The sequence below is a fragment of the Rhinoderma darwinii genome, chromosome 5 (genome assembly GCF_050947455.1).
Source record: "Rhinoderma darwinii isolate aRhiDar2 chromosome 5, aRhiDar2.hap1, whole genome shotgun sequence".
Lineage (NCBI taxonomy): Eukaryota > Metazoa > Chordata > Amphibia > Anura > Rhinodermatidae > Rhinoderma > Rhinoderma darwinii.
The window spans coordinates 118,185,610-118,209,650 of NC_134691.1; the positions used below are offsets into that span (position 1 = coordinate 118,185,610).

The 24,041-nt window shown below is 42.0% G+C and overlaps 1 protein-coding gene across 1 annotated transcript in view; it reads right to left on the minus strand.

The window, feature by feature from the left end:
• Positions 1–21,292, minus strand: part of SPIRE1 (spire type actin nucleation factor 1) — a 183,954-nt gene extending 162,662 nt beyond the window's left edge. Inside the window, exon 1 of the mRNA XM_075826447.1 lies at positions 20,913–21,292. Within this exon, the coding sequence (XP_075682562.1) occupies positions 20,913–21,204 (292 nt within the window). The 5' untranslated portion in view covers positions 21,205–21,292. The remainder of the gene's footprint in view (positions 1–20,912) is intronic.
• Positions 21,293–24,041: the final 2,749 nt, after the last annotated feature.

Here is a 24,041-nt window from a genome sequence, read left to right on the forward strand (position 1 = left end):
AATCGGCGCCAAATAACGTCCGGAACCACCTCCCATTGATTTCAATGGGAGGCGGAGACGTTTTTTTGTCTGCGGCGGCTGTTAGCCGCTCGCTGTAAAAAACGAGTGCCATGTTCCTTCTTGCTGCAGTACCGCCTCAAACCTTCCATTGCAAATCAATGGGAGGCAGAGAAAGCATTTTTTGCCTGCGGCGATCAAAGGCCGCGGGGGGAAAAAAAAACACCACAAAAAACTGTGGCAAGCAAGTGCAGGCATTTTGAAAAAGAAGGAAGCAGACATTATTGCGGCGACAATACAAACTTAATATATGCAGTTAGCTTAGTGGCACAACCCCTTTAAGGTCAGCCAAACCCACAGATTTCAGAGGAATTGACCAACAATCTCATGGGGCACAACAGTCTACATCACTGTAAACATTGAGGGAAAGAGTCGTCGGGCATGCTGGATTTCAACATTTCTCCAGTAGAGGTGTCTGGCAGTGGCTTTTTCCCCTCTTTGAATAGAATTATGGGGAGTATGGAGACAGAGCTATTGGGTGAAGGAGCTATCTAAAAAGTGTATGGCTGGCCCTAGACTAAAATGTACATATCTTAATAAGAATTTGCTGGAGCTGTACAGGTGGTATATTTGTTCCATCAGGTTAAAGAGGCTCTGTCACCAGATTTTGCAACCCCTATCTGCTATTGCAGCAGATAGGCGCTGCAATGTAGATTACAGTAACGTTTTTATTTTTAAAAAACGAGCATTTTTGGCCAAGTTATGACCATTTTTGTATTTATGCAAATGAGGCTTGCAAAAGTACAACTGGGCGTGTTGAAAAGTAAAAGTACAACTGGGCGTGTATTATGTGCGTACATCGGGGAGTGTTTACTACTTTTACTAGCTGGGCGTTGTGTATAGAAGTATCATCCACTTCTCTTCAGAACGCCCAGCTTCTGGCAGTGCAGACACAGCCGTGTTCTCCAGAGATCACGCTGTGACGTCACTCACAGGTCCTGCATCGTGTCAGACGAGCGAGGACACCGGCACCAGAGGCTACAGTTGATTCTGCAGCAGCATCGGCGTTTGCAGGTAAGTCGATGTAGCTACTTACCTGCAAACGCTGATGCTGCTGCAGAATCAACTGTAGCCTCTGGTGCCGATGTGTCCGACACGATGCAGGACCTGTGAGTGACATCACAGATCTGCACTGCCAGAAGCTGGGCGTTCTGAAGAGAAGTGGATGATACTTCTCTTCAGAGCGCCCAGCTAGTAAAAGTATTAAAAACGCCCCGATGTACGCACATAATACACGCCCACTTGGACTTTTGCAAGCCTCATTTGCATAACTACAAAAATGGTCATAACTTGGCCAAAAATGCTCGTTTTTTAAAAATAAAAACGTTACTGTAATCTACATTGCAGCGCCTATCTGCTGCAATAGCAGATAGGGGTTGCAAAATCTGGTGACAGAGCCTCTTTAAGCAGGTAATGACATTTAAAAGCTATGTACATCTTTGAAATAGTGTTTTTTTAATAAAAATATCTATCAGTGTGATTGGTGCAACTTTCAAAATTATTTTTTACTGTATACAGAGCAGCTGTATAGTGCGCGAAGACCTGAATCAGTCAGGTCAGCGGGACTGACTGGTTCAGTGTCAGCAGTCCACCTGTAAATCGATCACAAATTATGAACTTAGCGGTAGCCCATAGAGGCTCAATACTGCGTGTCAGGACCCGCTGACACCGAACCCGTCAGCCCAGCGGACATGACGGATTCCGGTCTTAGCGCTTGATGCAGCTGCTCTGTATAAGGTATACAAAGCAGCCGTATCTCAAAAAGTATAAATAATTCTTAATAAAAATTATTTTGTAAGTTACACCAATCACACTGATAGACAAAGGTGTACATAGACTTTAAGACAAACTCTAGAAAAGCCATAGCTTCTATTGTATTAATTTATTAAGGAGTACATTAACCTACACAATGAATATATTTATTTTACTTTTTCTAGTCTGTCATATTTCTTTTTACTGACTAGGTCGTTGATTAAACAATAAGTACGGCAGCAAGTGGGTGGCAATATTGTGTACAACGGTTGTTGACTAGTGCTAGTGGCAGTGTTGACCCTGTGGCACCATCACTTCTGCCCCACAACTATTACTGGAGTTCGTGAACAAGGTATATTATTTTTCGCCTTGCTTAAAAAGTGGATATAGGTAGGGGATGTAGGAGACGACATTATAGAAATGCTGAAGCGTTTTTGTTGTTTTTTTATTATGTAGGACAATATATCTTAACAGCAAATCTAGCCAACTACAGATGTAAACTGGAAAGAGACCAGGATTAAACTAAAGTTGTGGCAAATCTTCACAGATGTTTTACAATATAATGACAAATTATATGTTTTAAAAAACAAACCGGAACGGTGATCAGCTGATCGCTGCAGGTCCGGCTTCTGTCCCCCCGGCAATCAGCTGTTATCGCCAAGGGAAGGTGCAGCCAGTTACACAATTCCCCTGAAGCGGCCGATGCGCATGAAATTAAGCATTACATGCCTGCTATTTAAATGAATGGCTGTCCATGTAATACATCCGCCATAGTAGGAGCAGCTCTTACAGAGATGCTCACCGTTTCTGGCACATAGAAGGGAATCTCAAGTAAGTCCCAATATGACTAGGAAAATCTTGTCTTTTTAGGTTTGCAAAGGTAGGAAAAAAACATACTGAACTAGTTTTTCTTATTACTCACCCTCCCAAAAAGAAAAAAAAATCAAGTATTTTTGCTTCAAAAAACAAAAAATTTCAATAAAAAAACTCACCGCAGAGCATGCCATCAACCTCTTCAGTGCCATTAATGCTTTTTTTCCCTAGAATTTTTCCCCTCTACTGACCTAGAACCACTAGTTCAGGCTCAGAAATAGTTATTCACTCATCTCTAGGGGCGTTAGTTCTGAATGTGAACGTAATATGTTCTATTTGAAATATGCATGCTTTTTTTTTTTAGAGATCTAAATATTAAAACTTGAAGCTGCTTACTAAAAAATCTACTTGTAATATCTAAAGATGGCCATACATCTTAGATAGCCAAACATGCATATGAGGAGAGGGAAACAAGCCACTCGTGTGAAATAAGGAACGGGAATGTTGAACATGTCCAATCAATTTTGCGCAATCCATTTTCTCCTCCGAAATTTGCCATCAGGGGAGTCAGAACACCACCATAAACTTTAGATGGTCGGCGGTCAAGCCTAAGTCGGCGGGATTGGACAACTTTAATCTAATTTGTACGGGCACCTTACGAGTAGCAACACCCTGGCACTTCAACCAAGTAACATTTATGACATGGAGTAGGCCGTTGACAGTGTACTGAAGTTGGTTGGATATCTTGTTTTTTGTACCACTGTAAGAAAACCACTTTTAATAAAAACATTGCAAACCAAAATCAGTATAAATCACCAAAGAAACACTAGATCATAAGGCTTGTCTCCAGCAATCCCAAAGACTACTTATAGTAATCGCTGTTTTTGTGGACTTAATGGATATTTTTGATAAACGTGAACATCAGGTAACTGCCACACATATACAGAGGTAAAAAAAAGAAAGACTTAGTACGGTGCCGAAACACGTGGGGTATTTCTTAAAAATAAATAAATAAAAATCAGCAGTGAATTTACAGCAAAAGCTGCACTTGCGAATTTTGCTGCAGATTCACAGTGGATATCACCCCTTCTACACTGAAAAGTTTCAAATCAATGCTGGGAATATGAAAATGCTCTGATATCTGTGCGGAAAAAGTTCTGCAGCATGTGGATGAGAGGTGTTAAAACCTCATCCATGTGGCCGGGACTGTAATCTGCTACTGATTTTTTTGTGCATGGGGCCTCAAGGGGGAGCCTAGAGAGGTACCTTAAACAATATATTCGGGGCTTGGGTTGGCTCCACACAGGAGAGAAAATGCTGCAGCGGATTACAGTTCCAGCCACGTGGATGAGAATTGAACAAATATCATCCACATGCTGCTAAACATGCAATTCACAGCGGATTTCACTCTTTTCAATGTCGAAGGGGTTATATCCGCAGAACAATCTGCATGTAACAAAGCCAACAAAACACAGAAGATGAAGACCCGTTTGCTCACTCCCAGACATAGAAGTTTACATTTATTTTTGTTTGATCTTTAAATCAGACAATTAATGTCTAGGAAAAAAATTAAGCTGCCCATACACTGGAGATTTTGGTTGGCCAAAAAGGACGATTTAGACCATTTTCTGCCAACCGTGACAGACGATAACCAAAGACCGACATCTCTGCAAGGGTTTATCTGCCGCCATGTTGGATTGTCTGGTTGTGGGGTACAGTCTTGTGAACTAGTTAATGCCAAATGACAAATGTCCATCCCATCAACAGAAGACCAGACCAGGCCAAAGAACCTGTCAAATATATCAATCAGGCATTTATCATTTTAACTTATGGAGTTGTCGACCAGAACAACAACCATCACAGACCAACAATGAACGACAAGTCATTCAGAAAACAGCCGTCTGAAACGTATAGCCGGCATTATGCTAATTTTTACCAAAAGTAGATTTACTGAGCTAGTACTAACATTTTCTGCCCATGTTTAGTAGGTATATCATTATTCACAACATGCTCAGTACAATAATGCTACTGTTAGATGATTTATAAAGTATAGTGTACCTGCAGTCTCAACTACACCGCCAAGCTACAGACTTCCATAAGTGGTTTACAGTCTGCTAGCCGGCCCCGGAGGCAACAAAAGGAAATTTGGTTATGCTGTGGCTACCCTGCTCGAAGTTGAGATTTCTTCTGCTTATAGTGATCGTATACTATAGTACTTCAATATATCTTCCAAACCAGAGGTACGCTTTAAAAAGCTCCAATCTAGCTCTCCGCTAAGCTAATAGAGGAGGTTCTGCTATGAGGTCCATATGCAATAATACGGTAGATTAATGTGAAACCCCTTTAAAAGTGTGACATTATTTTCATTGCTAATAATTTTCTTAGGGCTCATGTACACGACTGTTTTCTTCAGGGTTTTTTTTTTTTTTTGGAGGATAGCACACGGAACCATTCATTCATATGGGCCCATGCATATGCATATGGGCCTATGCCTGCCTGTCTCACTCATTCACTGTATAGGTCTGCAAAAAAACGGACAGCACACGGAAGCCACTAAGATCAGTGTTTTGCGATCCACAATACGGAAACTGTTGTGTGCATGATGCCTTATTATACCACTGATTAATACATGGAAATCGCTATCAAAATGAGTCTTTCTTCTTTCACATGTCAAGTAATTATAAAATATCATCTAAACCCATAAACATCAGAATTCAGTGTACACAAGAGAGTCCAGCTTTTGCCACACACTCAGTAAGCAGAATATCCCATAAGCAATCTGAACCTTAACCTCTTGGCAACACGTGACGTAACTGTAGTTCACAACCACTAAGCGGGAATATGGAGCAGGTAACAAAATCATTTTTTAACACTTTTTTCTTTGTAAAACTAGTATATCACAAAATATATATATATATATATATATATATATATATAAATTTTGTATCTGTGTAATCGTATTGACCCGCAGAATAAAGTTAACATGTTATTATTCCATTTTTAAGTGGCGTGGTGAATAAAAAAAACAGCAATTCTACTATTGTTTTTTATTATTTTTATTACAGTGTTCACCGTGCTCTATAAATGACATTCACTTTATTCTGCGGGGCGATACGATTACGTTGATACATTATGTTTATAGTTTTTTTAGGTCTTCTGCGTTTGCACAATAAAATACTTTTTATTAAACAAAATCATTTACTTTTTGTGTTGCCTTATTCTAAGAGCCATAACTTTATTTTTCCATTAATAAAGGCATGCGAGGACTTATTTTTAGTGTAACAAACTGTAGCTTCGATCAGGACCATTTTTAGGTACAAGCGACTTTTTGATCTCTTTTCATTCCATTTTTTGGGAGGAGAAGTAACCCAAAAATTGTGATTCTGGTACGGTTTATTAGGATTTTCTTTTATGGCATTCACCGCGCGGGATAGATAACAAAACACTTTTGTAGTTCAGGCCGTTACGGAGTCGGCGATACCAATTATGTATAGTTTATTTTTTATTTATTTTTTATTAACCCCTTAACGCTCAGTGACATACTATTCCGTCATGGAAACCGTCCTGTTCGCGCTCCATGACGGAATAGTACGTCACGGGAGTAACGGTCATTTCGGCCGTCCTCCCGCCACATACAGGAGCTGTGACAGCTGCTGTCTCGTACCGATCGCTGTGTCCCCGCTGATTAACCCCTGAAAAGCTGTGTTCAATAGCGATCATGGCTTTTTAGGGGTTAAGCTGCCATCGCCGGCCTGCTACACGATAGTGGCCGGCGATGGTGACTATGGCAACCGGACACCAAACAATGGCGTCCGACTATGCCATCGACGGAAGCCTAGTGGCTCCCACTATGCTTGCTGTCAGTGAGTAGCTGACAGTTCTAATACACTGCACTACGCATGTAGTGCAGTGTATTAGAATAGCGATCAGGGCCTCCTGCCCTCAAGTCCCCTAGTGGGACAAAGTAAAAAAGTAAAAAAAAAAAAAAAGGTGTAAAAATAAGAAAATAAAAGATTTAAAAAAGTAATAAAAGTAAAAATCCCCCCTTTTCCCTTATCAGTCCTTTATTATTAATAAAAATATATAAACAAATAAACTATACATAATTGGTATCGCCGCGTCCGTAACGGCCTGAACTACAAAATTATTTTGTTATTTATCCCGCACGGTGAACGCCGTAAAAGAAAATAATAATAAACCGTACCAGAATCACAATTCTTTGGTCACTTCACCTCGCAAAAAATGGAATAAAAAGAGATCAAAAAGTCGCATGTACCTAAAAATGGTATTGATGGAAACTACAGTTCGTTACGCAAAAAATAAGTCCTCGCACGGCTTTTATTGATGGAAAAATAAAAACGTTATGGCTCTTAAGGTAACACAGAAAGTAAATTATTTTTTACAAAACGTATTTTATTGTGCAAACACCATAAGACATAAAAAAAAACTATAAACATCTGGTATCGCTGTAATCGTATCGCCCCGCAGAATAAAGTGAATGTAATTTATAGCGCACGTTGAACGCTGTAAAAAAAATAGAATAAAAAAACAATAGTAGAATTGCTGTTTTTTAGTCACCGCGCCACTTAAAAATAGAATAAAAACTGATCAAAAAGCCGCATGCACCCCAAGAAAACTACAATGAATTCCTCAAGGTGTCTAGTTTCCAAAATGCTGTCACTTTTGGGGGGTTTCCACTGTTTTGGCACCACAAGACCTCTTCAAACCGGACATGGTGCCTAATTAAAAAAAGAGGCCTCAAAATCCACTAGGTGCTTCTTTGCTTCGGAGGCCGGCGCTTCAGTCCATTACCGCACTAGGGCCACATGTGGGATATTTCTCAAAACTGCAGAATCTGGGCAATAAATATTAAGTTGCGTTTCTCTGGTAAAACCTTTTGTGTTATAAAAAAAAAAGTGGTATAAAAAGGATTTTCTGACAAAAAAAAAGTAGATTTCACCTCTACTTTGCTCTAAATTCCAGTGAAACACCTAAAGGGTTCATAAACTTTCTAAATGCTGTTGTGAATACTTTGAGGGGTCTAGTTTCTAAAATGGGGTGTTTGATAGGGGTTTCTAACATATGGGCCCCTCAAAGCAACTTCAGAACTGAACTGGAACCTAAAAAAAATAAATAAATTAGGCAATACTTCGCTTCTTACATTATACTGATAATGAGCCGTGCCCAACCCGAGATGACGCCAGTTTTGACTGTTTGTATAAATGGAGACCCTATTAGACCGTTCCAGTGCCCGGTTTTCCCAAGCATACACCCCCGAGAAGTGTATTTCTATTGAGGAGTCCTTGGTACATTTTAAAGGGAGGGTTCAATTCCGCCAGTACCTGCCGGGTAAGAGGGCAAGGTATGGCGTGAAGTTGTACAAGCTGTGCGACAGTGCATCAGGGTATACCTACAGATTTAGGATATATGGAGGGAAGGACAGCAGTATTCAGCCCCCAGAATGCCCCCCCCCCCTTTACTGGGAGTTAATGCAAAAATTGTGTGGGATTTGGTGCACCCACTGCTGGACCAGGGTTACCACCTCTACCTGCATAATTTTTATACCAGCGTCCCACTCTTCAACTGTCTCACTCCCAGAAGTCCTGCGGCATGCGGCACGGCTAGAAGAAATCTGAGAGGCCTCCCTGAGACTCTGCAGGGCAAACACTGGGGTGAGAGCAGGGCACAATCTGGCAGCAACATATTGTGTGTCAAGTACAAGGACAAGAGAGATGTCACACCAGTACCCATGTACCAGGACGAGGTACCAGTACAGAGACCCCCAAACCAGACTGCATCCTGGAGTACAATAGGTACAGTGGAGCAGTAGACTTGTCAGATCAAGTCCTGAAGCCCTACAGCGCCATGCGGTGTGGTATAAGAAGCTGGCCGGGCACATCATACAGATGGCATTGTACAACGCGTACGTGCTACATCGATGTACAGGCCAGATGGGAACTTTCCTGGAATTTCAAGAGGTGGTTATCAAGAAACTAATTTTTAGGGACCAAGAAGGGGGGGCACCCAGTACTTCTGGAGGCGAGGCCACACGCGTCGTACCAGGGCAACACTTTCCAGGAGAAGTTCCCCAAACTGGCAAGAAAGGAAAAAGTCAAAAGAGGTACAAAGTCTGCTATAAGAGGGGGATAAAGAAGGACACAATATATCAATGTGACACGTGTCCCGAAAAACTAAGGCTCCGCATGAAAGAGAGTGCTTCAAAATGTATCATACATCCCTTGATTTTTAATCTACCCCAGTTTTACTTACCCTGATGTACTCCGCACAGCTTATCCCCCCTCGTCTTTCCCCTCTGAGCCCTGCTGCGTGCCTAGGCAGCTGATTACAGCCACATGTAGGGTATTGACGTACCCATGAGAACCCACATTACAGTTTATGGGGTGTATGTCTCCGGTCAAAATGCTCACTACACCTCTAGATGAATGCCTCAAGGGTGTAGTTTTTAAAACGGGGTCACTTCTTGGGGGTTTCAACTGTACTGGTACCTCAGGGGCTTCTGCATACATGACTTCGCACCAAAAAATCCCCAGTAGGCCAAATGGTGGTCCTTTCCTTCTGAGGCCACCCATGGGCCCAAACGGCAGTTTATCACCACAAATGGGGTACTGCCGCACTCAGGACAAATTGGGCAACAGAATGGGGTATTTTATTTCTTGTAAAAATTAGAAATTCTCAGCCAAAACTACATATTATTGGAAAAAATAATTTTGTTTTAATTCCCAGCCCAATTCAAATAAGTTCTGTGAAAAAACTGTGGGGTCAAAATGGTCACAATAAATGAATTCCTTGAGGGGTGTAGTTTCCAAAATGGGGTCACTTCTGGTGGGTTTCCATTGCTTTGATACCTCTGGGGCTCTGCAAATGAGACATTGCACCCGAAAACCAATCCAGCAAAATCTGGACTCCAACAAACACATAACACACCTTTGCTTCTGAGCCCTCCCATGGGCCCAAATGGCAGTTTATCACCACAAATGGGGTATTGCTGCACTCAGGACAAATTGGGCAACAAAATGGGGTATTTTGTTCCCTGTGAAAATAAGACATTTTGATCACAAATGACATTTTATTGGAAAAAATGACATTTTTTTTATTTCACAGACCAATTCAAATAGGTGCTGTGAAAAAACTGTGCGGTCAAAATGGTAACAACAACCATAAATTAATTCCTTGAGAGGTGTAGTTTCCAAAATGGGGTCACTATTGGGGGTTTCCTACTGTTTTGACACCTCAACACCTCTTCAAACCTGGCATGCTGCCTAAAATATATTCTAATAAAAAAAGAGGCCTCAAAATGCACTAGGTGCTTCTTTGCTTCTAGGGCTTGTGTTTTATTCCACGAGCGCAGTAGAGCCACATGTGGGACATTTCTAAATACTGCAGAATCTGGACAATACATATTTAGTAGTGTTTCTCTGGTAAAACCTTCCGTGTTACACAAAAAAAAATTTGAATAAAATTGAAATTCAGCAAGAAAAATTAAATTTGCAAATTTCACCTCCACTTTGCTTTAATTCCTGTGAAATGCCTGAAGGGTTAAAAAAAACTTTCTAAATGCTGTTTTGAATACTTTGAGGGGTCTAGTTTTTAAAATGGGGTGTTTTATCGGGGTCTCTAATATATAGGCCCCTCAAAGCCACTTCAGCACTGAAGAGGTACCTTAAAAAAAAAAGGCTTTTGAAATTCTTTAAAAAAAAAAGAGAAATTGCTGTTTATGTTCTAAGCCTTGTAACGTCCAAGAGAAATAAAATAATGTTCAAAAAACGATGCCAATCTAAAGTAGACATACAGGAAATGTGAACTAGTAAGGGTATGTTCACACGAGGGCGTCCGTAACGGCTGAAATTACGGGGATGTTTCAGCCTGAAAACATCCCCGTAATTTCAGCCGTAACGGCATATTACGGGCGTAATTGGCGCTGCTATTCATTGGAGTCAATGAATAACGGCTCCAATTACGGCCAAAGAAGTGACAGGTCACTTCTTTGACGCGGGCGTCTATTTACGCACCGTCATTTGACAGCGGCGCGTAAATTACGCCTCGTGTGAACAGACAAACGTCTGCCCATTGCTTTCAATGGGCAGATGTGTGTCAACGCTATTGAGGCGCTATTTTCAGACGTAATTCGGGGCAAAAACGCCCGAATTACGTCCGTAAATAGGCCGTGTGAACATACCCTTACTATTTTGGGTGGTAAAACCGTCTGTTTTACAAGCAGATGCATTTAAATTCTGAAAAATTCTATTTTTTATACATTTTTCCTAAATTTTGCAATTTTTCACCAATAAACACTGAATATATCGTCCAAATTTTACCACTAACATAAAGCCCAATGTGTCACGAGAAAACAATCTCAGAATCGCTTGGATTGGTTTAAGCATTCCGACGTTATTACCACAAAGTGAAATATGTCAGATTTGAAAAATGGGCTCTGAGCCTTAAGGCCAAAACAAGGCTGCGTCCTTAAGGGGTTAATAATAGAGGACTGATAGTGGAAGTAAAAAAGTCCCCATTTTTCCCCTAGGAGACGTGAGGGCAGGAGGCCAAAATGGCCGATCCTCCCGTGATGTACTATTAGGTCATAGAGCGCAAACGATGCAGTTACCATGACCTAATCGTACGTTCAGGAGCGAGAACGGGTTAAAGGAAAAAAATTAATATGGCTTATGGAAGGCGGGAATAAAAACTAAAAAACAAAAAATGGCTGCGGCGCCAAGGGTTTATCTCAGGGATATGTTTAGGTAAATAAAGCACCTAATTCTAAACGTATTTTGTATGAACACTCGTTAAAAATAAAAAAAATTCTGTGATAAGATATTACATTTATAAACGTATTAACTTCTTGCCGACACAGGACGAGAATACTCGTCCTGAGTGGCGGGTACTTCATGCATTAGGACAAGTATTCTCGTCCTGTGTGACAGTCGTGTCCGCGCGCGATCAGAAGCAGGGCAGCAGCTGTAATACACAGCCGCAGCCACGCTCTAACGTCGGAGAGAAGAGAAACCTCTTCTCTCTGCCGTTAACCCCTTGAATGCCACAATCAAAGTTGATCGCGGCATTCAAAGTAAAGAGGTGGGGGGACTGCCCTTTGATCGCGTCACAGAAAATCCCTGTCACACGATCAAGGCCCATAACTTGTATGGCTGGACAGCCTTGGGTCTGAGGTGTGTGTGTGTGTGTGTATGTATATATATATATATATATATATATATATATATATATATAAAAAGTTATTTACAAAAATTTTTTTTTATATTAGATTAAAAAAAAATGTAAAAAAAAATACATTTTTTTTTTACAATAAACTCTTTCAAATAGAAGTCCCAAAACATGAAATAATAGACATATTTGGTATCGCCACGACTAACAACCTGTACAACAAACGTATAACATTATTTGTGATGATCGGTGTATGGTGTAAAAAAAACTGCAGCGGAACTGCTTTTTTTCTGCATTTTTGCCAAAATAAAAATTTAAACGAAAATGTATTTGTACCAAAAACTGGTACCTACAGAAAGTACAACTCGACCGCAAAAAACAAAGTCTCATACAACTATGTGGTACAAAAAATAAAAAGTTATGAGCGGCGGGATGCAAAGAAAGTAATATAAAAAAATTGTTCTGTCCTCAAGGCCAAAATTGGTCATGTCCTTAAGGGCTTAAAACGCCACCTAGTGTTTCAGCACTCCCCCTATAAATGCGCCGCTTATCTGCACAGCCTCATCTTTGGCGGTGTGTAGGAATCCCCGCTGGTGAGCAGGTTATCCCATAATCTTCAGTGTCTTCTCTGCTTGTCAGAGGAGATGATGAGAATGCACACAAGGACATGGAATTTTAGGCTCAATTAATGAAAACACAAACATAACTTTTGAATTAAACAAGCCGGAGAACCGTATTATCAAGGTTACATAATAAAAACAAAAGCAAGTGAGACAGAATAATATTTATATAACCAGTGTCTACCCAGAGGGGGGTTAATGTCCTTTCTTTTTCAAGATTCTTGATAGAATGATAGAAGACAGCGGATCTGACAAAAATGCTAGCTATTAACTCTTGCTTCCCGACACAGGTCGTCAGAACCAATTAGGACGCAGTGTTTAAGCTTCTGGACAACGCTGAATCGATGACACAAGATCTTTCCAGAAGACAGCATAGTTAAACTTTTAACTCAGAAACAGGTAAGTACAATTAGTAACATGGAATGTACCAAGTGAATTTTCGCTATAATTCCATGGACCCCTTAAATTTAATGATTCCAGGCGCCTTACATTCTCCTGCTCATACACATTACATTAGCTGTCAGTCGACCGGCCAATCGCTTGTTTGGCAGTTACTCCTCCCGGCTCCCCAATACACATGCACGCTCGGCTTGGCCCGACCAAGAGTGCATGTGTTTTCAATGGGGAGGGGGGGGGGGATAAGCTTCTGCCACTTATCTACCGGGGGAACAAAGAATTGGACGTGTTGAAATTCAACATGCCCTATCCTTCTTTCCCCAAATCGGCCATTGAGGGAGGATTTGGAGCCCCCATAGAGATAATCAGGTGGTCCCGCCGAAATCAGCAGGTTCAGCAGACAAATCTAATGTGTATGTGCACACCAAGGTTACCCATACCCGTAACGTATCTTGCAGAATAATCCGCACAGGTTTACGCGCAGCTTTGTACCCTTCTGCATTGAAAAGTGTAAAATTATCAGTGACACAACATGCTGATTTCTGTGAAGAAAATATGTAGCAACATGTGGATTAGATGTTTTAAATCTCAAGATTTGGTTTCCGGAGTAGGTCTATAAAGATTATCATTTATCTAGGTCATAGTATATCTAGTAGCAGAATTGTTCAAAGACTTTTTACTACTCGTAGTAGTCACTTCCTCGGTTTAGATAAGTGATACTAACATTTTCCCAACATTTTGAGGGTAAAGTTAGCAATACACATAAAAGGTTCTTCCCAATACAGAGAGAGTTCTATAGTCATCAGGAAAGGGAAAACATAAAAGCATTAACTATATGTGTTCCCTCGCATTCCTTAGACACGGGATGACGGACTCGGAAGACAACGTGACATGATCTCTATTCTCAGCCTCATTCCCTATAGCCTTCCTCCGTATCGCCCTTTATACCCCTGCCCTTTCATTAGTTTCATTCTTAACAAATTTTGTAACGTCTTTCTATGGTCAAATCAGTATCTGCTTTGTTGCCTTGCTTATGTACAATGTTTCCTTTCTTTGCGTTCTGAAAAACTTTAATAAAAAAAGAATTTAGATAATAACTATAAGTGTTTCAAATGATAGGGCAGCTTTCCAAAGATACATGGTGTTGAATTGGATTTATGAAGGTAGGTATAAATTGTTGCCCATAAACACAAGGGCAGATTTATTAAGACTGGCATTTCATACGCCAGTCTTAGAGATCTGCTCCGCCTGAGTAAGATACGGCGGGCCTCATATGCGATGCAGTTATCAGTGCTGTGTCACATACGTTCAGGACCTTGTATGAGCCGCCGCACGCTGAGGGAGACAGAGGGGACCTGGATGGGAGAAGAGTTGAGGGGACGACCAATTTTTTATTTAATTTTAGTTATTTAACTGTCCAAAGGGGGGGGGGGGGGTAGTCCGATGGGGAGGGCAAGGTACAGTGGTACCTTGCTATGCTCCAGAGTGAAATCTACGGCCAGCTACAAGCTGGTGTAGATTTCCACTATAATTTCTGCCAGTTGTGGCTGTTCCCCGTTAGAGGAAGCCATGCCCTATTCCACAAAGGGCGAGGGCGGTGTGGCGACTTTTCTATGCTAGCAAGATTGATCAATTTCTCCATTATCTTTAGTTGAGACAACAGTTTTTTTCCTCCAACTCCACCACAAACAAACATATCCATTCAGGTTGGCCACGCAGATATGTTAATTCTGTGGTGAGACCGGGATTAGCAGCCACTAGACACTAATCCAAGATGTGCCCCTCACTCTCGTCAAAATATAATTCATTCTGATAAAGGTATGGACATTCTGCCGAGTCCTGGACATTAGAGCGAAGAACTTATTTGCGCTTATTGAGATGTGGTTTGGTCTTTTCACTCAATAGATTCGACTACTTATACTAAAGTTTGTTTAATGCGTGTGTATCACAGAGATGCAGAATTGAAGCACGCAGAGATGCCATGTTTCTTAAATTCTTCTGTTATTTTCTTCAGACACGCCAACTGCTCTGCTGATCGCCTTTTACTTGACCTTACATCCGTTTTTACAAAGGCCCAATCTAAATAACTACAACATTCTAAAGCTCTTCTGAAACGTGTGTATCCTTTGTCCCTCACTTTTGCGTTGATTGTTTCACTCTGAGGCTGGTGGGTTTACAGTTGTGCCAGCCCTCGCTTGTGTTCTAGTGGATTGTGACAGTTAAAAAGCAGATACTGACTGGTATTCGCGAGTTTTCTGAAGACTAAAATTTAAGACTCCCCACACCTTAATAGAAAAGTGTAAAAATAAATTTCCTGATGCTCCAAAAATGCCAGAGGTAGAAGTCCCTCTAGAATTAAATGATGGCAATTCAAAATGGAGTGGTCAAACCCAGGCACAGTGTAATGACGGGGTAGGGAGACAGACAGGTGAGCCCTAATCTACCCGCCACTCAGTCCCTGCCTACTTGCAACGACCCGTCCTAGGCAACAGGGTACAACTGGGCGACGGTCCCTACGCTCAGTAAGTGCACGACAGACAAACAGACAAGGGTACACAGAAGCTAGGGAAACGGGGCAGCTGCCCACGGAGACACCGTGAGCAACGAGAGTGTGAACGAGCCGAGTCAAACCAGGAGTGCACGAGGTACAAAACGCTGAGCAGGAGAGTGGTCAGTAAGCCAAGGTCAATAACAAGCAGAAGATCAGTAGTTCAAGCAGCAGCAGCAGAGCCAGGAAACAAGCAGAGCAGAATCACAGGCAAAGGAGGAACAGGAAAGGCAGGTATAAATAGATAGTGGGCGGGAGCTAGTTCCGTCTGGCCAGGCTGTGATAGGCTCTTCCACTCCTAAGCCTGCCATCCTGAGTGGTGGAAGATGGAGTCAGTCTCACAGACATAGGAGCAGGTGCAGACTGATTACCCACGGGCGTCGACACAGAAGCTGTGTCTGGCAGATCCTTTACACACAGGATGCCATCCTGTGGCCTGGGTTTAGTAATAGAGGGTAGACAATAGATTTATTTGGAAGATTAGTTTATCATGTACCAATATGATAATGAGGCATCTTTAGTCAATAATAACTAATCTTTCATAGAGACATAAAAGGACATCCAGTAAAATTCAAGATCACTTGTCAAGGACACATTTTAAATGAGAATATATATGCAGCGCAGAACTGAAAAGTCGATAAACCTCCAGGAGTTTCTTATCATATAGAAGTAGTCTGACATCTTAGGCACAGGCAACGGCAGAGAATATAATATTACAAATTATAGCACAACAGCCCAAAAATAATAATATAAACCTCTGGTGACAATAAATATGGCTGTCATTAAAGAGTGATTGGTTGTCACTCAGTTTTCCCAGATAACCGACTCCTGAATGGCAAATCCGACTAGTTATATGCAGCAATAGAGGAGAGGGGGATTCATACCTACAAAATTAGGAAAATTTGTAGTTCAGGAATGAGCATTTTTGTAAACCGATATAACTTGAATATACATTTTATCAAATTGACATCTGACAGAATAAGATAACTGGCGCTTATTTTAATAGAAAAACAGAAAATTTTGGTATATTTAAAAAGGGCAGGTTTTTAAAATATCCCTGCTTACCATCTTTATTCCTATACCTCGGAGATTATCCAAGAATATTTTCCAGTATTGATTCTGTCAGACTCAGAGTAATAGGAGTTGTCTCTCAAATGAAGATACCCTTCACGATGGACTTTCGCTTACAAGCGCGCAGTAAACAGTCTCAGCTTTTGCAGCTTATAATGAAGATTGAACAATAGTGCACAGTAGTCCTTGCAAGACGCTCTTATTAGAAAATGTTTTAGATGGTTGTCGGAGGGGATGCAGAATTACAAAAATGAGTAAAACAAAATAGTCATTTTAAGACTACATAAATGTGTTTACATTCCACAACTGGGACTAATGGATTCATAAAATATTAATGAACACCACTTCCATAGTATTCAATACAAAAGCTTCCTTATATTTCACTTAAAAATATTTTATGTATAAATACTGTGCATCTCGGTGGGGGAAAAAACAAAACATCAGTGTCCAACTTCAGCAAATCCCCCAGCAAAAATAGGTCAATGCATAGAACAAGTAACAAGTTTGGGTTGTTATCCATCTTGCCAGCTGCATGCGAGTTTGGCGCTTAAAGTGAATTTCCAACCACTAGCTGCACATTAAGGTCCATATCAGATGGCCATAATATGGACCACATTATGGTTTCCGTATGTTTCAGTCAGGGTCCCATTCTGACGGGAAGCTCCAACGGAACGTCAGAACCGGACCCTGACGCAGATGTGAACGAAGCCTAAGGCTTTATCCATGCAGCCGTATTGAGTCTCCTTACAAGATACAAGTTGTATGGAGCAGTGATACGCTGAACATAGAGATGTATTAAGATAATACTGTATCTTTATATGAATCCGGTTTCATACGGTTGCTTTTTCTGTCAGATTTATATGGCATTTTCATAAAAGAAATTAGCATATTTTTTACAGTAACAGAAACAGTATATTTGTCCTTGTGTCTCACAGCAGTCAGTACATACACTGACAATCTTGGCTACTTTAATCCCTTCCAGTCTTCCAGTCACTGCACAAAGCCTGAATGTTCCCTCACAATCCTCCACGGACAGCATCCTCTCCATCCATATACACAGGCCTCTATTGTCCACACTGCGTAAACAAACGCTGCTGGATCTGCTGATTCCGTCAAATAAATAAACGCGCCTAAATGCTGCTATGTTACCAAAACAGTTTGACTTCTCTACCACAAAATGTCCTACTTGAACAAAAGAAGCTTTCATGTTTAACCCCTGGAGCTGCTAGGCATGTGCGGCACATAACAGCACCCAGTCATGCTACGAAGAGGCAGCCACTGCATACGGGAGGAGATTTCGATAAAGCCAGGCGGCAACCAAACCCAGCTACTGGCAGACATGATACCACATCAGCTGCCATGTATGGACGAAATGGAGCTGGAAACGGAAGAGTTGAAGGATCATACACTGCAATAATCAGTTCGCTCTGATGCTCACTGTAGTGCTTTTTAATGGGATGACAGAAAGTCCAGGAAAATACCTGCCCCCAATCACTACTTTATCACATATCTCCAGAATCGAATACATGTGTGAATAATATTGGTTTAGGGTTACAGCTCTGCTAAAAGAGTAAAGGTGCAGCACGCGTGGAATACTTGCTTTGTATTTCTGCAGAGCAAACGTACACTGCGGAAAACTTTACAACCCATTCCTATGGGAAAAAATATTCAGCAACGCAAGATATAGAGAAATCTGGCTGAGTTGTGAAATATTCTTCCCATAGGCAAACATTGTCGTTTTCCGCAGGGTAATTTTACACTGCAGAAATACAAAGCAAGTACGCCACGTGTGACTGCACCCTACAGATAGTCCTGGTGCAGGTTGAGAGTAAGTTATTACTGTGAACTGACCAAATGCTTAGGCCACCCCACACGATCACAAGAAAGCACGGCCTGTACGTTGAGCGTCTTGCCCAGTTGATTGGCCAAGTTTAGTCTGTAATGTGCCGTTGATGTCACATGGTCCTGCTTAACCAAGTGGTCGCATGCACAATTTATATACAGGGACACTTTTTAGTGGCACTCTAAACAAAAGTTGGTGGGTCCTGCTCAGTGGGGGCAGGAGCACTTGCTGGCCTGTTTTTCATAAATTAAAGGGGATTGTTCCGGTGACAGGTTCTCTTTATGAACTCTATGGGCAAATTACACATCCATCCAACAAGCAATATCAAGGCTTGTTCCCACTTGCATTTTAAATCTCTCTTTCACTGTCTTGAGACCACTATAAGCCAGAAAGTTAGAGCAGCTCCAAAACTGGCAAACCTGGCCCATCCACACATTTCATTTGAATGGCCGCCACGGAAAGATACCTTTCCCTGCAGCGATCAAGGCTTCCCACGGCAATAACAGCTGATCGCTGGGGTTTAGAGATCCCCGACCCACTTTCAGCTTGGCTGACTCTACATATTTCAATGATGGAGGAGATAAGTGGCTGATGACTACCTTTGTTGCCACCTATCTCGAGGGACACAGAGGACCTAACAGACAAATATTCATCCTGCTGGATTCTGCTTTCCTCTGACTGCAGATGTTAGGGTTGGGTCTACCAAGCCCCATCGACAGTAGCTTTTTGGTAGGATATACCTACTATACTTGGCAAGCAGTGGTGGGTTAATGTTAGACGGAAATCACAAGTTAATATATTGAAAAGTTTGCCATTTTTACATTTTATGACAATAGTGACCTTGTTTAAGACCCCCAATAAAAACCTTTAACACAAGATTAAAGAAATGACGTTCCAATTCTAGAAACTCTTGGGTAGAAACAAACACAACACAGGCTTTGGTTACCGGTTATAACCATTTGCCAAGGTCCACAACATAGCAACAAATTAATATTAACTATGCATGTAAAATTCAGCACTGCTGGTAAAAGTAACTAAAATAGTGGAAGTGGTTAAATCCCCAAACATTTCTTAAAGAAAAAGTAATTGTGTACTAGGGGCTTAGTCACAAGAACGCAGCTCAAGAATTCTGATCCTTCCATGTTCATAATCCACTAACAGTCTAAAAGATTTGCTGTAAAGAGCACGGAAAACTAAAGATTTCATGCAAGATCAGTATAGAACAACATGGGTTTTGTAATATCTGCTGTACAGAATGCTGAAATCCCTCCATCACAAGGGCTATGCTTACTTTAGCCTAGAACAAGAAGTCGACCAATGGCAATAAACAGATCAATGGGGTATAACAGAGACTGGGGCGTCTACCACGGACAAGTGTGAACGCAGTCAGGGTACCATCTACGCGAAGCTTGTATGCTTTACATGAGAAAAAGTGGGTTTTATTTGGATACTCTGGTTTCCACTCCTACTCCAACAACATAATAGTAAGCTAAAACAGCCATCCCATCAGGACATCCCCATATCCATCAGCAGCACCCCCAAACTGAACTGATCACTGGGGTTCAGTCGCTGGAAGAATCAAGCCACGTATTGTATTACACAATGCCAACTGAATTCAGTTGGCAACCATGTAACTACCAGAGTGAGTATTTTCTGCTCTGGCTACTAGAGGGGACCCCCCTCTATGATGCTCACATATACTAATAATAGGATATATGGACAGGAGTTGTTCTGATGAGATTTCCCCTTTACCAGTCGTCCCCAACAAGAGAAGTCGTTTTCTATATTCCCTCTTCTAGAACTTGTTCCTGATTGAAGATAAAAACCTTGGAAGGAAACAAGAACATGAAATTCGCTTTTGTGAAGGTGCCCACTGAACGCCTGTGCCCGAAATTGGGCAGTCAGATTGTCAGCCGATGTGGGGACATGATCCTCTGTGATGGGCAGTAAATATCTAGACTTCTATCCAACTCATGACTTTTATTGTAGACGAACTGCAATGGATACACTAAGGAAATCCCACAATAAAACTGTATATTGTGCAATGAAATGGTTAATCACACGCCTATAGAGCGGTATATACAACCGGAGGAAGAGGTTTTCTCCGATGACTGGTATATCGACTGTACATTTTTGGCATTGGGCCTATCCAACAGAAATCTCAACCACTCAATGCTGACACCAGGAAATGTCAAAAACTGATCTGACGCTGCACATAGGACAAGGGCTGGGCTGTCGCTGGCATGTTGGTGATACATGCGATGTTGTTCTACTGTTAACCCCCTGCCTGCCAGGTGGACAAAGGAAAGCCCAATGTTTTGGGGGGATGTAAAAAAAAAAAAAAAAAAAAAGAAAAGGAGGGGGGAGTGTGATTGGCTGCAAAGGAGGTGTGACAAAGAGCTGCAAGAGACATCTGGATCTATGAATGAAAAGACAATGTGGAATGACAGGTAATAAGGAACCGATCGTATAATAAACACTGCATGCAGCCACACAACGATGGGGCATATATTATATATTCATCATAGAAGGGTCAGACTCATCTCCCTGGTGATCAGGTTCCCAGTTTGTGTCAATCAGCTCAGCCCCATGAATGAGAGAGGATTGGGGGAGGCTGCCGTACACATACCTGGCCCGGAGCTCTGGCTGACGGTGACAGCTCCATCCCTTCGGACGCGGACCTCGGAGGCTCCCTTTATCTTTGGCCGTTTAGCGCTGCCTGCCCGTAGCGCGGCGCAGCACTGGTAACACACTGCCCATGCCTGCTCCTCATTAATGGGCTGGTTATATAAATCCAATATCTCCTCTAGACACAGCGATTCCCTGTCCTGTCCGTCTCCTGCCGCGATGCTCCCAGTCCCCGCTTTGCTGCTTCCACTGCCCGGGCTCGGCGTCCGTGTAGCCGCTGGAGATTCAGCCATTCCCGGCTGCGTGGTCACTGCGCAGAGCTGCACATCCCGGGCAACCGGACTAACATCCTCCCGCTCCTCCAGTGCGGGGAATGCGGCAGCATCAACATCCCCAGCCGTCTGACCAGCAGAGCCTGGAACCCCCTGCTCCGTGACGTCACGCAGTCCTGGACCGCCCGCACCGTGTGACGTCACGCAGGAGGAGCCAGCACAGTACCGCCTTCCCGTCAGCACGGCGCTCTCATTCTCCAGTGTTTGCGCAGGTCGCCGCTGCCCCCAGCGCCAGTACAGCCGCACAGCGCCAAGATACAGGGTGCCAATGTATTCATTTATTAGTAGTTCTTTATATCGCGCAGACATAAGATACAGTGCGGTACACAAGCATAAAATATCGCGTCAGTTTGTATGGAGCAGCGTCAAGTACGTCCCATCCAACCAAACTATGGGCGCTACAGTACTGTGCATAGTGATACATTTCTGTGTGGAAAACCTCGCCAATTTGAAGCTCCCTGAATTTTTTTCACAAATATTTTACTATTGCTCTAATGCAGCTAAAAAAAAAAAAGTTTGTGTCCTCAGCTCCCATACAGAACTATGTGTCTCCTTTGTGTCAGACGACAAACAAGCGCAATGTAGTCTGATCCTGCAGTCATGCTCCCGTCCATATGTCCCTAACGTACAAAATGTATATTAGGACGACGCAGGAGCCATCAGTCCCTGACCTCTCCTATGATTGAGACCCTCTCACCCAAGGCCCCATGCACACAACAGTATTTTCATCTATCCAGAAATACTGTTTGTATATACGGGTCAGTAGGCATCCGTATTTCATCTGTATATACGGATCCTTACATAAAGAGGGGGGTTGCAAATGATGTCATCAGCATGTTGCATGGCAACGCTTCCGTACATACGGACGATTTACGGATGCACATCCATAGCCGTCCGTATTTACAGAAGCTCCCATAGACTTCTATAGGAGAGTCCTTGCCGTAATTACTGACAAGAATAGGACAGGTTCTATGATTTTTTTCACCACGGACACCCATCAGTAAAAATACTGAAAGGTGTCCGTGGCCAATTGAAAGGAATGGGTCCGAAATTACTGATGCAATATACTGCTGTGTGCCTATGGCCCCAATCACACGACAGTAAAATCGCCCATAATTACGGACCCATTCATTTCTATGGCTGATGGACACCTTCCCATGTCTACGGGAAGGTGTCCGTGCCGTGGAAACCTGCTGAAAAAAATAACAAATGTCCTATTTTTTTTATTTTACGGACTGTGCTCCTATACTTTATAATGGGAGCACGGCCCGTAAAAACGTCTGGCTGTTCGCGTCCGGTCGTGCCCGTAATAACGGGTCGTAATTACAGGCACGGTCATGTGCATGAAGCCTAACTTGTCTTTTAACATCAATGGTTATCAACTTTCTATGCTAGTTTTCTGGTGTAAAAAAGTCGCAAACGGCTTAATTTTTGAAAAAATTTACGCAATTACTATCATTTACGCCAGAAACCGCCATAAAATATAACAGAAATATGCGCCAGCTCCTGACTGGCTTAACCCCTTAGTGACCAGCCCATTTTAGGCCCTAATGACCAAGCTATTTTATTCGTTTTTCTATAGTCGCATTCAAAGAGCTATAACGTTTTTATTTTTTCGTCTACATAGCTGTATGAGGACTTGTTTTTTGCGGGATTAGTTGTGCTTTTTAATGGCACCATTTTTGGGTACATATAATTTTTATATTAACTTTTATTAACCTTTTTGGGGCGAATTATAAAAAAAACCTGAAATTCCGCCATTGTTCTATGCGTTTTTAAATTGACGCCGTTCACTATGCGACGTAAATAACATGTTACCTTTATTCTATGGGTCGGTACGATTACGGCGATACCACATATGTAGAGGTTTTTTTATGTTTTACGACTTTTGCACAATAAAAACACTTTTGAACTAAAATTATTTGCTTTTGCATCGTCGCTTTCCAAGAGCCGTAATTTTTTTATTTTTCCATCAATGTAGTGATTTTTTGGGCTTGTTTTCTGCGGGACAAGACGTAGTTTTGATTGGTACTGTTTTGGGGTGCATGGGACTTATTGATTCATTTTTATTATGACTTTTTTGGGGGGCAATGGAAAAAAATTGCAATTTCGCCACGTTTTTTTGCGTTTTTTTTTTACGGTGTTCACTTTGCGGTTTAAATTACATATTAACTTTATTAATTGAGTCATTACGGTCGCGGCGATACCACATATGTGTACTTTTTATTTTTTTTTACACTTTTACTAAATAAAACCACTTTTTATGGAAAAAAATGGTTTTATTTATTTTTTTACTGTACTTTTTATTAATAATCTTTATTTCACTTTGATGACTGATTTTATTAGTCCCACTAGGGGACTTTACTGTGCGATGTTCCGATCGCTGCTATAATGCTCTGGTATACTTCGTATACCAGAGCATTATTGCCTGTCAGTGTAAATCTGACAGGCAATCTGTTAGGACGTGCCTCCGGCGCGTCCTAACAGGAATATGTCCAGGGCAGACCTGGGGGCTTTTATCAAGCCCCCGGCTGCCATGACACCCCATCGGAGACCCGCGATTTCATTCGCGGGCCGCCGATGGGTGACAGAGGGAGCGCACTCCCTCTGTAAACAAAGTTAAATGCCGCGGTCGCTATTGACGGCGGCATTTAACGGGTTAAACGGCCGCGATCGAAGTAAACTTCGATCGCGGGCGTTGGAGCAGGAGCTCAGCTGTCATCAGACAGCAGAGCCCCGGCTCCTGCCTGCACGGGAGACCCGTGCAGGACTTAGACTAGGCTGACGTGAAAAGGCGT